Genomic DNA, 14,748 nt, shown 5'->3' on the forward strand with positions numbered 1-14,748 from the left:
TGATTCAGAGTCCTTGTTAACACTACCCATTGTATTACGTTAGAATGCAGCGAGATAACCCTGAGGGCTGTTGCTGTCTGGGGATCTTTGAGAATTTGCTCATCCTCATCACATGTCCCTCTTCTGTGCTCCTCAGCATCCTATATCCTCTGGTGATGGCACTTACCCCACTTATGATGATTTCTTGCCTACTTGTCTCATTAAAGTACAGGGCTGCATTTGTCTGGTTCATCATTGTATCCCCATCCTCAGAAATTACCTGGTACACAAAAGGTGCTCAATAAATATTTATTTCTTAAATGACTCTGCTTCTGCCTTTGATCTATGAAGACTGCCAGCAGGAACTAGGTAATTCAATCTTAGTTTCATGTCAGGGTTGTCAGCACAGGGTAGCAAGAGCCCCAGGTGTTGCCCGAGGAGTGTGGACTTTGCACCAAAAGCAGTCAGGAGCCTTTCCTGATGTGCTTCTGTTCTGAGGAGCTGAGGTGACTGATGGTTATGTTCTGCCTAAGGGAGGCAGTGAAACCCTGAACTAAGAAGTAAGACAGCCCTGCATCCAGATGTAATTCCTGTTGCCCAGTTGTGTAATCTTATTACTCTTCTGAAGTCTCAGTTTCTTTTTCTGTTCAATGGGATTAATAATAATACTACCTCTAAGAGTGATTGTGAACTTCCAGATGTTCAAGCTGGTTTTAGAAAAGGCAGAGGAACCAGAGATCAAATTGCCAACATCTGATGGATCATCGAAAAAGCAAGAGAGTTCCAGAAAAACATCTATTTCTGCTTTATTGACTATGCCAAAGCCTTTGACTGTGTGGATCACAATAAACTGTGGAAAATTCTGAAAGAGATGGGAATACCAGACCACCTGACCTGCCTCTTGAGAAGCCTGTATGCAGGTCAGGAAGCAACAGTTAGAACTGGACATGGAACAACAGACTAGTTCCAAATAGGAGGAGTACGTCAAGGCTGTATATTGTCACCCTGTTTATTTAACTTATATGCAGAGTTTCTCATATATCATGAAAAATGCTGGACTGGAAGAAGCACAAGCTGGAATCAACATTTCTGGGAGAAATATCAATAACCTCAGATATGCAGATGACACCACCCTTATGGCAGAAAGTGAAGAGGAACTAAAAAGCCTCTTGATGAAAGTGAAAGAGGAAAGTGAAAAAGTTGGCTTAAAGCTCAATATTCAGAAAACTAAGATCATGGCATCTGGTCCTGTCAATTCATGGGAAATAGATGGGGAAACAGTGGAAACAGTGTCAGATTTTAATTTTTGGGCTCCAAAATCACTGCAGATGGTGATTGCAGCCATGAAATTAAAAGATGCTTACTCCTTGGAAGGAAAGTTATGACCAACCTAGATAGCATATTAAAAAGCAGAGACATTACTTTGCCAACAAAGGTCCATCTAGTCAAGGCTATGGTTTTTCCAGTAGTCATGCGTGGATGTGAGAGTTGGACTGTGAAGAAAGCTGAGCGCTGCATAATTGATGCTTTTGAAGTGTGGTGTTGGAGAAGACTCTTGAGAGTCCCTTGGACTGCAAGGAGATCCAACCAGTCCATCCTAAAGGAGATCAGTCCTGGGTGTTCATTGGAAGGACTGATGTTGAAGCTAAAACTCCAATACTTTGGCCACCTCATGCAAAGAGTTGACTTATTGGAAAAGACCCTGATGCTGGGAAGGGTTGGGGGCAAGAGGAAAAGGGGATGACAGAGGATAAGATGGCTGGATGGCATCATTGACTCGATGGACATGAGTTTGGGTAAACTCCCAGAGTTGGTGATGGATAGGGAGGCCTGGTGTGCTGCGATTCATGGGGTCGCAAAGAGTCGGACACAACTGAGTGACTGAACTGAACTGAAGAGTGATTGTAACGATTAGGATAATAATGCATAAAAGCTTAGCCAGTACTTGGCACATAGTAATAACTATTAACTTTGTTTTTTTATTAAGTCATTTACATTTTGTTTATAAGGAATAAATAAACTATTCTAATGTTGATAAATGACTGAAATGTGAAGCACTGAAATAGTTCTTTGTAATATCATTGTGATCACCTAGAAAATGCCTGGCTCAGATCTCCTGCTGTGGGGAGCATGACTGACTGACAGCCTCAGCGGCTTCCTCCAGCATCCACCACTGCTTCCCACTCAGGCAGGCTTTGCCTGGACTGCTCCCAGCTAGTCTCCAGGCTCAGCGGGGCTGCTAATACAGGCCCGTTCCTGCAAGGAGCGAGATGCCTGAAACAGGTGACTTTGTCTCCAGGACTCCCCATCAGCCTGGTGGAAACTGCAGCAACATTGTGCTGCATCTGAAATGCCCCCTCCTTTCTTCCCTCTCCCCTTCATGGTGGTCAGACCTGCACTGCAGTTGGAGCCTCTCCCTTCTTTCTCCAGGTTCCTCTCTGCTTCCTTTACTGCCATTGCCTCCAGTAAACCTCTTGCTTGTCTTGGTGTCCACCTTGTGGAGGAGCTGGACTTAGGAATGGTTATAATCATTATTGAAAGGGAGTACAGTCTGTACCTTGGAGCACAGAGTGGATATTTTCCTCTTTAAGGATGAAGCAAACATTAGTATAATGGATTTAACTTCATTTTTGTATTATAGCATTTCCTCAGAGTTAAAATTCAGTATTTATGATCGTAGATTCTCTAAAATGGGCATTAGCCAACATTTCCTCAGGGAAGGCTGCTCACCTTTAGGACCTCACATTAATCTGCAGATTAGGCTGTGAGACTGCCCTTATTTTGGACAGTCCTCTGTAGCTCTTCCTGGTGGCTCAGCTATTAAAGAATCTGCCTACAATGTGGGAGACCTAGGCTTGATCCCTGGATTGGGAAGATTCCCTGGAGGAAGACATGGCAGCCCACTCCATTATTTTTGCCTGGAGAATCCCATGGACAGAGGAGCCTGGTGGGCAACAGTCCATGGAGTCGCAAAGAGTCGGACACGACTGAGCGACTGATTTCACTTTTTTCTGTAGCTCTAGGTCTTTAACTTTATTTTATGATTTAGTTGCTAACATTCATAAGCTGAAAACTCTCTCCAGAAAAACAATATTGATAGTTCTTCACTGTTCATTTCGGAGAAGGCAATGGCACCCCACTCCACTACTCTTGCCTGGAAAATCTCATGGTCGGAAGAGTCTGGTAGGCTGCAGTCCATGGGGTCGCGAAGAGTATGACACGACTGAGCGACTTCACTTTCACTTTTCACTTTCATGCATTGGAGAAGGAAATGGCAACCCACTCCAGTGTTCTTGCCTGGAGAATCCCAGGGACAGCGGAGCCTGGTGGGCTGCCATCTATGGGGTCGCACAGAGTCGGACACGACTGAAGCGACTTAGCAGCAGCAGCAGCAGCACTGTTCATTTATTTTTATAGCCCTCTGCTGATTTCTTTGGTTTCCTATTTTCTTTCCGAAATCCTCACTTGAGTGTTATTTTTGTGACAGACCAGGTCCAGGGAACAGTCACCATCCGGAACATCAGCGCCCTATCATCAGGTTTGTACCAGTGTGTGGCTTCTAACGCCATTGGGACCAGCACCTGTCTTTTGGATCTCCAGGTCATTTCTCGTAAGTATGTGAAATTCTGGTGTCCACTCTGTTTCTGAAATGCCAAGATCTTCATTAAACCAGGGAATGAAGAGTTCTGCTTAATGGGACTTACATCATTTGAAGAGAAAATAGAAATTGTTTTGATTTTAATCATTATTGAAAATGTTACAGAAATATATTAGTATACTTTTCAGCCTCAGCAATATGACTTGTTCTTTATGGTAAAATGTCTTCTCCTCAGAATCATTAGAATCAAATCAGTTCTAATTGTGTAGCACTGGAGACATAAAAATTTGGAGTGACCTTCTGGTCATGGCAAGACCTTTTTGTATTTTCTCCTAATCCCTTATGTCTGCTAAAATATTGGGTGCCCAGGTCATACCTAAGTAGTGCAGACATTTTTTCTCTAGTTGATAATCCTGGGTTATTTGAATTCCAGCTGCAAAAGGGAATGATCTGACTAGGAGGAAGTGATAAGTTATCCCACTGCTTGCTGAGTTCACTGGGGGCAGGTTAGGCAGGTAGTCGGCTTCCCAGGTAGCTCAGTGGTAAAGAATCCACCTGTAGTGCAGGTGACCTGGGTTCAATCCTTAGGTCGGGAAGATCCCCTGGAGGAGGTAATGGCAGTCCACTCCAGTATTCTTGCCTGGAGAATCCCATGGGCAGAGTAGTCTGGTGGGCCACAGTCCATAGGTTGTAGAGAGTTGGACACAACTGAAGCAACTTAACGTGCACGCACACAGACAGGTAGTCAGGTATGGTCTTTTTCCTGCTCTGCTATGGTGGTGACTCTCCTGCAGCTGTGAGTTGTATAATTGTTTATTCATTCAATAAATATTTGTGAGCCTGTTGTTTTAGTCCTAGCCACTGGGGATACAGAAAGTTAAGCAAGATTTAACTTTAGATGAATGCAATACTGTAGGCAATTTTGTGCATTTTAAGAAGATTCTTGGGTAGTCTCAACTATTAATGAAGTTGTATGAGCATATTCTATTTCTCTCTCTCTCTCTCTCCTTTTTTTCTTTAAATATACCTTAAATATATTTTGCAGCCCAGCCCAGGAGCATTGGACTAATAGCTGGAGCCATTGGCACTGGTGCAGTTATTATCATTTTTTGCATTGCACTAATTTTAGGGGCATTCTTTTACTGGAGAAGCAAAAATAAAGAGGAGGAGGAAGAAGAAATTCCTAACGAAATAAGGTTTGTGTGTCAGATAATTTATCCTGACATTGGCATATCCAGTGTCTGTGTTCCTATTCTGTTTCTATTTGGCAGCTAAGGTTTCTTTGCTAATCTTATGACTTTAACCAAGACAGTTAAAGTGGCCAAATGATCGTTTCTTGTATGTCACATCACTCTTTCTCATTGAATGCTCAGCTTTATTTACTGGATTGTGGATGGCGAGCAGCGGCTAGTCTAGCGTGTGCCCAGCGAGGAGGACGCAAGTGAAGAGTCTCCTCATTTCCTCCCATAGCTTCAGGGTGGGTGGGGTTAGGTGGCTGCCATAGTAGAAAAAATTACTTTAGAATGTGTGTTTAATATTGGCATTTATAAATGATGAGATCCCAAACAAGAACACCACCTGTGCAGATAGACCAAACCAGTATGACTTGGTTGAAAACAATTGAGTCAAGAATGGGAACATTGTAAGGAAAGAATGTCAAATGATATTGAGAGAAAGGTGACCCTTGGTGTATTGTGGGAATATGGGGGCTCAGGCTCAGTCTTAGCTGGCATCACATCAATATCCTTATGAAAAATGACATACACAGCTCCAGTCTGGTCTGTCTTCCCTCATGCCTCGAGGCCTTTCCTCTAGCTCCCACCCTCTTCCTGGACCATACTTCAGGTCCCTCTTCATCCACCTCTTCAATACATTCTTCGATCAGGTCCGAGACTAGTCCAGGCACCACATTCTCACATAAGTTGACTTAGGCCTTTGTCTTGGTTAGAAGAGCTGTCTTTTTTTTCATATGAAACATCTAATAAAATACCTGGTACTCAAAAAATATTAGGTGAATCTAAGTTAGCATCTTAGATTAACTTAAGAACTGTCTTCGGCCCTTATGATTCTTAAGGGTTTGGACAGATTTCATCCAAGATTAATGGGAAAAACCTCTCATCAGCACACCACAGCGATTTCTCAAATACCCCAAAATGCAAATCAAGCCAACCCTAGTAGTTTTTTGAAGTTGTGACATCCATAGGATGGTTTCCTACATATTTTATAGCAGCTAGCTCAGTGGTTTTCTTCATGGACTATTTTCCTATTTAGAGCACTATATATATGTATATACACACACACACATATATACGCATATATATATTTCAATTACATTGGAAGACATAGTCTTTGGAAGATTTGATACTACTTTTTTTTCTCTTGGAGACTGAGAAGCTGAGGGAGAATTTTTCTTAAGCATTGTCTTAAAGGGAATGGACGTCAGCACCGAGGCCTGGTGTTTGCCACGTTTGCTTTCAGGAGAGTGTGGTCTGTCCCGAGGGTGTGAATTTCACAGACGTGTTAGCCTGAATGTGAGAAGAAAGAGTCCTGGGCAAAAGGGTAGGGTGGACGTCAAGTAAATTCTGACAACCCCTTTACTTTTGTTCATTTTCAGAGAGGATGATCTTCCACCCAAATGTTCTTCTTCTGCCAAAGCATTTCACATGGAGATATCCTCCTCGGAGAACAACACACTGACCTCTTCCAATACCTACAACAGCCGCTACTGGAGCAGCAACTCCAAAGTGCACAGAAACACGGAGTCGTTCAACCACTTCGGTGACTTGTGCCAGTCCTTCTCGCTCCACTCGGGCAATGCCAGCATACCAGCCGTCTATGCCAATGGCAGCCACCTGGCCCCCGCCCCGCATAAGACCATGGTAGTGACAGCCAACAGAGGGTCATCACCCCAGGCCGTGTCCAGGAGCAATGACTCCGTCAGCAGGAAGGCCCGGCCTCCGCCTACACCATCACTGCACACACACTCCTACACCGTCAGCCAAGCCACCCTGGAGCGCATCGGCGCTGTCCCTGTCATGGTGCCAGCCCAGAGTCGGGCTGGGTCCCTGGTGTAGGATGCCAGCGGAGGGAATGTGCAGAAGAGAAGCTAAGGATGCCCCCACTCCAGGGGGAGGGTGGGGTGGCAGAGTGCTGGGAAGGACAATTTCCTGACAGTGATCCTAGTAAAAACAGCACAAAGAAGGAGGCCGTGCTGTGAACTGGCCACTAAGATTTGTAAACCGAACTGGAATGTTCCGGCATGAAGACATGTTCCCCCACCCGAGCGGTCTCAGGATTCCATTCAGAAAGCTGGATCTCACAGATGTGCCAAGCCAAGGAAGGAGGTGTAAGAGCAGAGTAGCACTGAAAACCCATCTGCAGTCCAGACGGGCTTGTTTTTTTAATTCACGCCTAACGTAATAATTTTTCAAGAGAATAAAGTGCCACATGGAGTTTAAATAATGAAATTATTTAAAAAGATAGGTGTCTTTAGAAAACATACTGAGCACCCCTGTGCATCGTCTGGCCTTTCCCCATCCCCTCCTGGTGTTAGGGGCCAAATGGCATAAATGGCGAGTATTGGTCTTCACAGGGCTGACTCTTGTATCATAGAATCAAAACTTTTTACACCAACAAAAGTCAGTAAGGAATGGGTGAAAACTAGAAACTTCTTGGAGAAGCCCTGTCATATTTATTTATTTATCTCTTCCTGGACCATGAATTTCATATGTGGAGTACTGCTATATTGACAGATTATTGCTGTCTATGTTTTCCTGGGGTCTGTTGTAGGTCCATGACAATTACTGTTGCTTATTTCCTGGGAAAATATTTTTAAAAAGAAAACTGTTTTTTTTTTTTTTAAGAAAATAAGTGAGAGGCACTGGAAGGTAAAGACTACTGTTAACACCATGTTCATCGAGAATATGTGGATTGAACCCGGCAGGAGGCCCTTCATAAAAGACCTAGGTCATGCAGGCAGGTGGAAGGGAATTCCTGGCAGCCTGTCAGAGCAGGGCCGTCCAGGTCTCCCTTGCTGTCACACCAGGTCACTCTTAATGAGGGCAGCACCCCCATGCCTTTGGACTGTGGGGGGAAACTTTTTCCTTGTTTGACAAGTTGAGGTTTCTAGGTTGTTAAAGAGGGGGCAGGAGTTGCTTTATTGTTGTTTTTTCCATAATGATTAGTTTTGCAAAAGATATAAGACTGAAACAAAAGGAATGTCTTCAGATATGCTCCTGGGAGGCTCTGCCCTGTACTTGTCACAGCTCAGGGGTACAGTTTTGCCCAAATGCATTTTACACCCACTGTAAAGAGACTCTCTGTGATCAGTTACCTAGCCTGGGAGTCCACCAGGTGATCCACAGACTCTCCACTCTCTGTGTGCTTGCTCTGTAGATCTGGCCATGCTTGTATTGGTGACAGTCTCGCCTTAATCACACTTTAAGCAACACACAAATGGTTTTGTCCCAGATTTGTTTCCTAAATTTTTTATGATTCTGACCCTGTGATTCGATCAGGCCATCTTTTCTTTCCCCCTTATTGTCTTTCATTCTGTCATCCCACTATGCTTTTTGCCCTCTTTTCCTGCAAGAACAGTCATCACAGGAAGTGGCCTCCTGGTTTTCAGGCTTATTTGAATAATGGAAACCAACAGCTGCTGCATACATTATTTTTCCAAGAGGGCTAAGCTCTGAACCTAACCACTGCAACCATCCCAATATTGATGAAAAGCTGAATTTACTTTAGCATTACTTATATTTTCCATTTGATGGTTCTTGACTTTGTAAAAATTTAAATAAATGAATGTCTATACTTTTTATAAAGAAAAGTGAAAATACCAATGACAAAAAAGATGATACTGTCAGATGTTGTTTTGAAAGCATTTATCTTGCATTTCTTTATTCTTTCTAATTATCTAAAATTCAATAAAAGTTTATTCATATAAAAAAGTTGTTTTTACTTATATGCTAATGATGCATGATTTTGTATTTAATGTACTCTTGATGTTATAAGCATTTTTCCATTCTGTTAAATATTTATAGTAATTTTAATGAGCATATAGTATTCCAAAAATTACTTAGCTCCACCCTTTTTTTTCCCTGGCTGAGCTAGATCTTTGCTGCTGCATGGGCTTTCCTCTAATTTCGGAGTGTGAGGGCTACTCTCTATTTTTGGTGTGCAGGCTTCTCGTTGCGGTGGCTTCTCTTGCTGCAGAGCATGGGCTCTGGGGTGCACAGGCTTCAGTAGTTGTGGCTCCCAGCCTCTAGAGCACAGCCTCAACAGCTGAGACGCACTGGCTTCGTTGCTCTGGGGCATGTGGGATCTTCTCGGACCAGGGATTGAACCCGTGTCTCCTGCATTGGCAGACAGATTCTTTACCACTGAGCCACCAGGCAAGCCCAGCTCCATTCTTTATCATTAGAAGTTTGACACTGATTCAATGGACATGAATTTGAGAAAACTCTGGGAGCTGGTGAAGGAAAGAGGAGCCTGGTGTGCTGCAGTCATTGGGGTCGCAAAGAGTCGGACATGACTTAGCGACTGATCAACAACTCTTACAACATAACTTTGTATTTGAAGGGAGTTTCTTACAGACAGTACATTGTTGGATCATATTTTTGTATCTGCAAATACCTATCTTTTGATTGGTGTATTTAGACCATTCACATTTAAGGTAATTGTTGATATATTTAGGGATTAAAGCTGCTATTTTTTTTCCTCCTTTTTCCTCCTCAATTTCCTATTATTTGTTTCTCTTTTCTTACCTTCTTGTGGATTACTTGAATAATTTTTAGGATTTCTTCTGTATGTTTTAGTGTTTTTGAGTATATCACTTTGTATATTTTTTACAGTGTTTATTCTAGGAATTACAATAAGCATATATAACATCACAATCTACTTGTATCAGCATTTTACCACTTCCAGTGAAGTGTGCAAACTGATTCCACATATGTCCCTTTTCTGTCCCCACTTTTAAATATCTTTTTATTGATCATAAGATGGTGTATGATTTTCATTTCAATCATCAAACACAATTTAAAAACTCATGAGAAGTTCATTGTATGCACTCATGTATGTGCTTTTTCATTTTTCTTTCTTTTTTCCTCTTGATCCAATATTCCTTTTTAAAAATCATTCTTTTTCTGTTTAAAGAACAGAATTTGTAAGGGTATGTCTGCAAGCAACAAATTCTGTTAGTTTTCTTTTGTTCAAAAAATGTCTTTATTTCCCTTTATTCCTCACTGGGTATAGAATTCATGGTTGACAGCTCTTTTCTTTCGACCCTTGAAAAATCTGGAAATTATTCAGCCGTTATTTCCTAAAATACTCTTTGAGCCCCGCTGTCTCTCTCAGATCTTTCTGAGACTCTGATGATGAATCTTTTGTTTCACAGGTTACAAAGGCTCTCTTAATTTTTTCAGTCTATTTTCTCTCTGTTGTTCAGAGTAAATCCTACTGATCTGTCTTCAGGTTTACTGATTTCTGTCCTATATTGTTTCCACTCTTCCATGGAGCCCAGCCAGCAAGTTTTTTAGCTGCTGTATTTTATTTTTTAGTTTAATAACTTACATTTGATTCCTTTTTAAAATAAAATTTAATTATTAATTTAAATTTCAACCTACATTGAGATAAAATTTACACAACAAAGTTCACTTATCTAAAGTATACAGTTCAGTAGTTTTTAGTATGTTTACAGAGTTGCACAAAAATCACCAAAATCTAATTTTAGTATGATTTTCATCACTCCCAAAAGAACCTGTAGCCACCGAGTCACTCCTTATTCCACACCACCATCAGCCCCAGGCAACCACTGATTTACTTTCTGTCTCAGCAGATTTGCCTATTCTGGAGATTTCATATAAATGATGTCATACAGTATGTGTGTATGTGTGACTGACTTAATTTAATTAATATGTTTTATGTTCATCCACATTGTAGCATGTATTGTAACTTCCTTTTTTTTTTTTAACAAGATTTTCTAGTTTTTCAGTTAGTTTCAAGAGAATTCATAATTGCTTATTGAAGAATTATTGAAATATTTTTATCATGACTGTGTTAAAAAAATCTTGTCAGATAATTCCAACCTCTGATTCATCTTGATGTTGGCATTTATTGATCATCTTTTCCCATTCAGGTTGTGATTTCCCTGGTTCTTGGGCGATTTTGGATATTAGGAGATTCTAGAACCTCTTTTTAGTATTTTGTTTTTTAGCAGGCCTTCTCTTTGTTGAGGTGTGGCACCGGAGCCGGATGAGTGTATGTGTTGTCTGCTGGGCCCCACATCAGCCAAAGTGGAGTGTGGACAGGGTCTCTCTGCAGATGATGGAGTAGAAGGATGCTCCCCCTCAGCCCACTTTCGCCCTCTTGCTGAAAGTAGGGCATGAACTTCAAGTGGGAGTGTAAGCTCAGCTCCTGCTGGGCCAGCTGGCCCCCAGGAAGGGGGAGGCAGAGCGCTAACTCACTCCATTTGTTGCCTTCGGGTGGCAGCAGAAACTCAGCTCTGCCCTGTCTCCACCGGTGGAGGAGGAGGGACTAGGAGAGCTCCTCACTCTACGTCACTGATGGTAGGTGGAGGGGAGATCACCCTTCCCTGTTGGGCCTGCTAAAACTGGGGAGGGGGGCGGGGAGGGGGAAGTGGGGTGATAAGTAACCTGTTCTGTATCATCTCACTTCACCTTGCTGGTGCTGGGTGTGAATGCAGGCTCAGCTTCCCCACTGGGGGACTGTGAGTCGTCTTCCCACTTTAGAGTGTTGCTGTGTTTCTATGTTGTGTTATGTCCAGGTTTTTTTTTGTTGTAAGAGGGAAAACTTTTCTTTCAATAGGACTTGTAATGGGGCTACTCCGTCTTGGCTGGAACCAGAAATCCTAGAACTTTACTTGTTAAAATAATCAGCAGTTAAACACATCTTGTAGTACTCTACTGTTGGATAGCTTTAAGGATTCTCAATTGTGTACTAAGTAAAATTCTTACTCCTTGGCATGACTCATCCCATTCGTTCCACTAGTGGTTCACTATCTTTCCACTCTCAATGTCTGCTAGTCTTCTGCATGCAAATTTTGCTCCAGGTCTGTTTATCTTTTCTTGAATTAGCTTGTTCTTTTCTTTTTTTTTCCTGCTCCCTTTTTTCCTACATTGTCCACCTGCCTGCATGCTAAGTCACTTCAGTAGTGTCTGACTCTGTGTGACCCCATGGACTGTTACCTGCCAGGCTTCTCTGTCCATGGGATTCTCCATACAAGAGTACTGGACTGGGTTGACATGCCCTTCTCTAGGGTATCTTCCTGACCCAGGGATCGAACCCACGTCTTAGTCTCCTGCATTGACAGGCAGGTTCTTTACTACTAATGCCACCTGGGAAGCCCCCATCTTCCGCTTATCCCCACCGAAATCTCCCTGAACCACAAGTACAAATACTCTGCATTCCATACAAACCCTTTTTCAGTCTAGTGAGAAGTGACTGCTGCTTCTCACTGTCCATATAGCATTTACTACCCATGAGGGAATTACCATAGTCTGTATTACATTCCTGTTTTTGTATGCATGTATTCATATATTTGCATACAAGATTGAACTCCTCTGCTAGACTACAACTTGAGTTATGCCAGAATCAGTTTTGATCCCTTATTGAGTGCTAAACACTGTTCTAGGTGTTGGAGGTAAAAGAGAAAATCAGTGACCCCAGCTGTCCTTGAGGAGCTCATATTACAGGAGGAATCAGACCTATAAGCAAATAATTACAGTTAGTATTGTAATTATATGAATGTGTATATATACACACACACAATTTTAAGCAGACAGGAGGATTTGTTTTGTCTTCTCTAGAAGAGGATTTCTTCTAGATCTTGTTTCTGGTCACAACACTTAGCACATTGCTTTGCTCAGAAAAAGTACTTGAAGGATATGCTAGGTTGATGAAACCAAACATATAGGATTGGTCTCTTAATCTCAGGTGTTAAAAGTAGTAGTCAAGTATCAGTAAATTCCTTAAGTAATGGTGCATCAGAGTCATTCACCCAAGGGGCAAATGATTGTATCACTTTCCTTGGTGGTATTTGCTGTTACACTAGGGATGCAGTATTCTCTGCAAAAGCTGTAGAGATAATGTAATAAATATGTTGATTAGGAAGAAACCCATGTAAATTAGCTATGAAGTGTTTTACATAAAAATAATAATACCTATTACTTGTTTTGTGCTTTCTACATGGCTGGCACTTTTTAAAATGCGTGCACACGTTAATTCATTTCACCTTATCACAATTCTATGTAAAAGATAACCATCACTTATATTTTACAACTCCAGAAGCTGAGGCTATGAGAGGTTAAGCAGTTTGGCCAAACTCGTCAGTAATCTGCCAGGAACCCATGTCTGGAGGAGAGATCTGGGATCCTAGTTGTTTTGCCTTCTAAGGGCCCTCTTTCAGATAGCCATCTAACTTGTGTTTAATAAAATAATACCCAATCTTACAGTAAAATATGAAGAGGTGAATTCAATGCAGACTTGTTTTATGTGTATATAGTTATTTATAGCTTTTCCTCACAGCTCCCTTGTGAATAAGGTATTCATCCCTATTTTAAGTAAAGGTAGGGTACAAAATTTTGACTTAATCATAAGACATTAATGATAGAGACAAAAGTATTAAAGCAATAAGTGTGAGTGCCTGCTGTGTATTTAAAACTGTGAGTTCAGTTGATATCTAATTTTGGCAGGTTGGATAACTAGATAATTTAGACTAAAAAAATTCCACGAAGCTACATTTCTATACCATCCATCAATGCTCCCTACATTCATCAGATTTACAGATTTATATTTGGGGCTTGAACAAATTTTATGTCTGTGTATAAGTACATGGATGCACTGTAGTTGTCCATTTTATAGGACAAGTTAAAAAATTCTTAAAGGCTCAAATTCTTCTACAAAATAGAGATAACAGTAGCTACTCCAGGTGGCACTAGTGGTAAAGAACCCGCCTGCTAATGCAGGAGACATTAGAGACATGGGTTCTATCCTTGGGTTGGGAAGATCCCTAATTAACCCAAACTAACACACACACACACACTCATTGAGTGTTTACACAGCCAGACACTATGCTATTCACTTTACATCCATTATTTCATCAGTCTTCACAATCTTCAAATTGTGTGCTAAATCACTTCAGTCGTGTCTGACTCTTCGCAACTCCATGGACTGTAGCCCTCCAGGCTCCTCTGTCCATGGGATTTTCCAGGCAGGAATACTGGAGTGTGTAGCTGTTCCCTTCTCCAGGTGTTTTTCCCAACCCAGGGATCCAACCTAGGCTCTTGCATTAATTGCAGGCAGATTCTTTACTGTCTGAGCCACCAGTGAAGCCCAAACACTCAATATTATCCATTGTTAGTAGCAGTTTAGAAGTTTAAGTTTCCAGGTGATAGGTCTTTTACCTACTTTTACCTGGAATACCTACTCAGTATTCCAACTCTTCTTGCCAGAGGTGCTATTTGAGTACTGGTGCACATAAACTAGCCCTTTGAGATTCTTTTTGTTTTAAGAGAAAGGAAAAGACTTGGCAAGTATTGTCTGTCTGACTAAATAAATGCTTGTTTCCTAGTTTCCCACATTTTATTAGAAAATAGTAGATCTATATTCTGGTTACCATCAATTTTAAATCACTGAGAAGAATTAAAAGGGAGGGTGGGGAAACATCAGCATTTATAGAGCACCAACTGTATGCCAGACAGCATGCTAATCACTTTATGTGCATCCTATTTAATCATCACAACACACTTACAAGTTCAGTGTTATTCTAGTTATACAGATGAGGAAACCAAGGCTTTGGGTTAAGTAATTTGCTCAAGGTCACAAAGCCAGTAAGTTGTAGAGCCCACAGTATTGCTCATGTATTTTCATAGACTGTTCCTCCATTAAGATAGCTGATAAATGTTAAATGTCTTGGCATTGCCTCAAATTTGACATGGCATAGACAGGACTCTCAATTCCTTTTAATCATTCTTTGCCCAAGTGTTTTTAATGGTTGGAGATCTCCATCTCTGATCTTCTAGAAATTATTTTTTTCTACAGAGTCAAATTTTTTGAGTCTTCCTTTTTAACTCATATGCATTAGGGAGTTCCACAGCCTTTTATTTTTTTATTCATTGGTCTCATAGTGTATTTGCATTTTACATAAAATATTG

General features: G+C 41.4%; 1 protein-coding gene across 20 annotated transcripts in view; it reads left to right on the plus strand.

Annotated features, from left to right (window-relative positions):
* IGSF11 (immunoglobulin superfamily member 11) overlaps nt 1–8,526 on the plus strand; it is a 187,655-nt gene extending 179,129 nt beyond the window's left edge. For 10 of the 20 annotated variants that reach the window (XM_081571989.1, XM_081571990.1, XM_081572000.1 and 7 more), the window contains 3 exons: nt 3,467–3,589; nt 4,623–4,773; nt 6,192–8,526. In XM_081571989.1, coding sequence (XP_081428115.1) covers nt 3,467–3,589; nt 4,623–4,773; nt 6,192–6,651 — 734 coding nt within the window. In that variant the 3' untranslated portion in view covers nt 6,652–8,526. The remainder of the gene's footprint in view (nt 1–3,466; nt 3,590–4,622; nt 4,774–6,191) is intronic. The other 10 variants (XM_081571994.1, XM_081572008.1, XM_081572003.1 and 7 more) reach the window with 3 other exon arrangements.
* The last annotated feature ends 6,222 nt before the right edge of the window (nt 8,527–14,748 follow it).

The sequence above is a fragment of the Giraffa tippelskirchi genome, chromosome 2 (assembly GCF_054371585.1).
Source record: "Giraffa tippelskirchi isolate mGirTip1 chromosome 2, T2T-mGirTip1v1.2.pri, whole genome shotgun sequence".
NCBI lineage: Eukaryota > Metazoa > Chordata > Mammalia > Artiodactyla > Giraffidae > Giraffa > Giraffa tippelskirchi.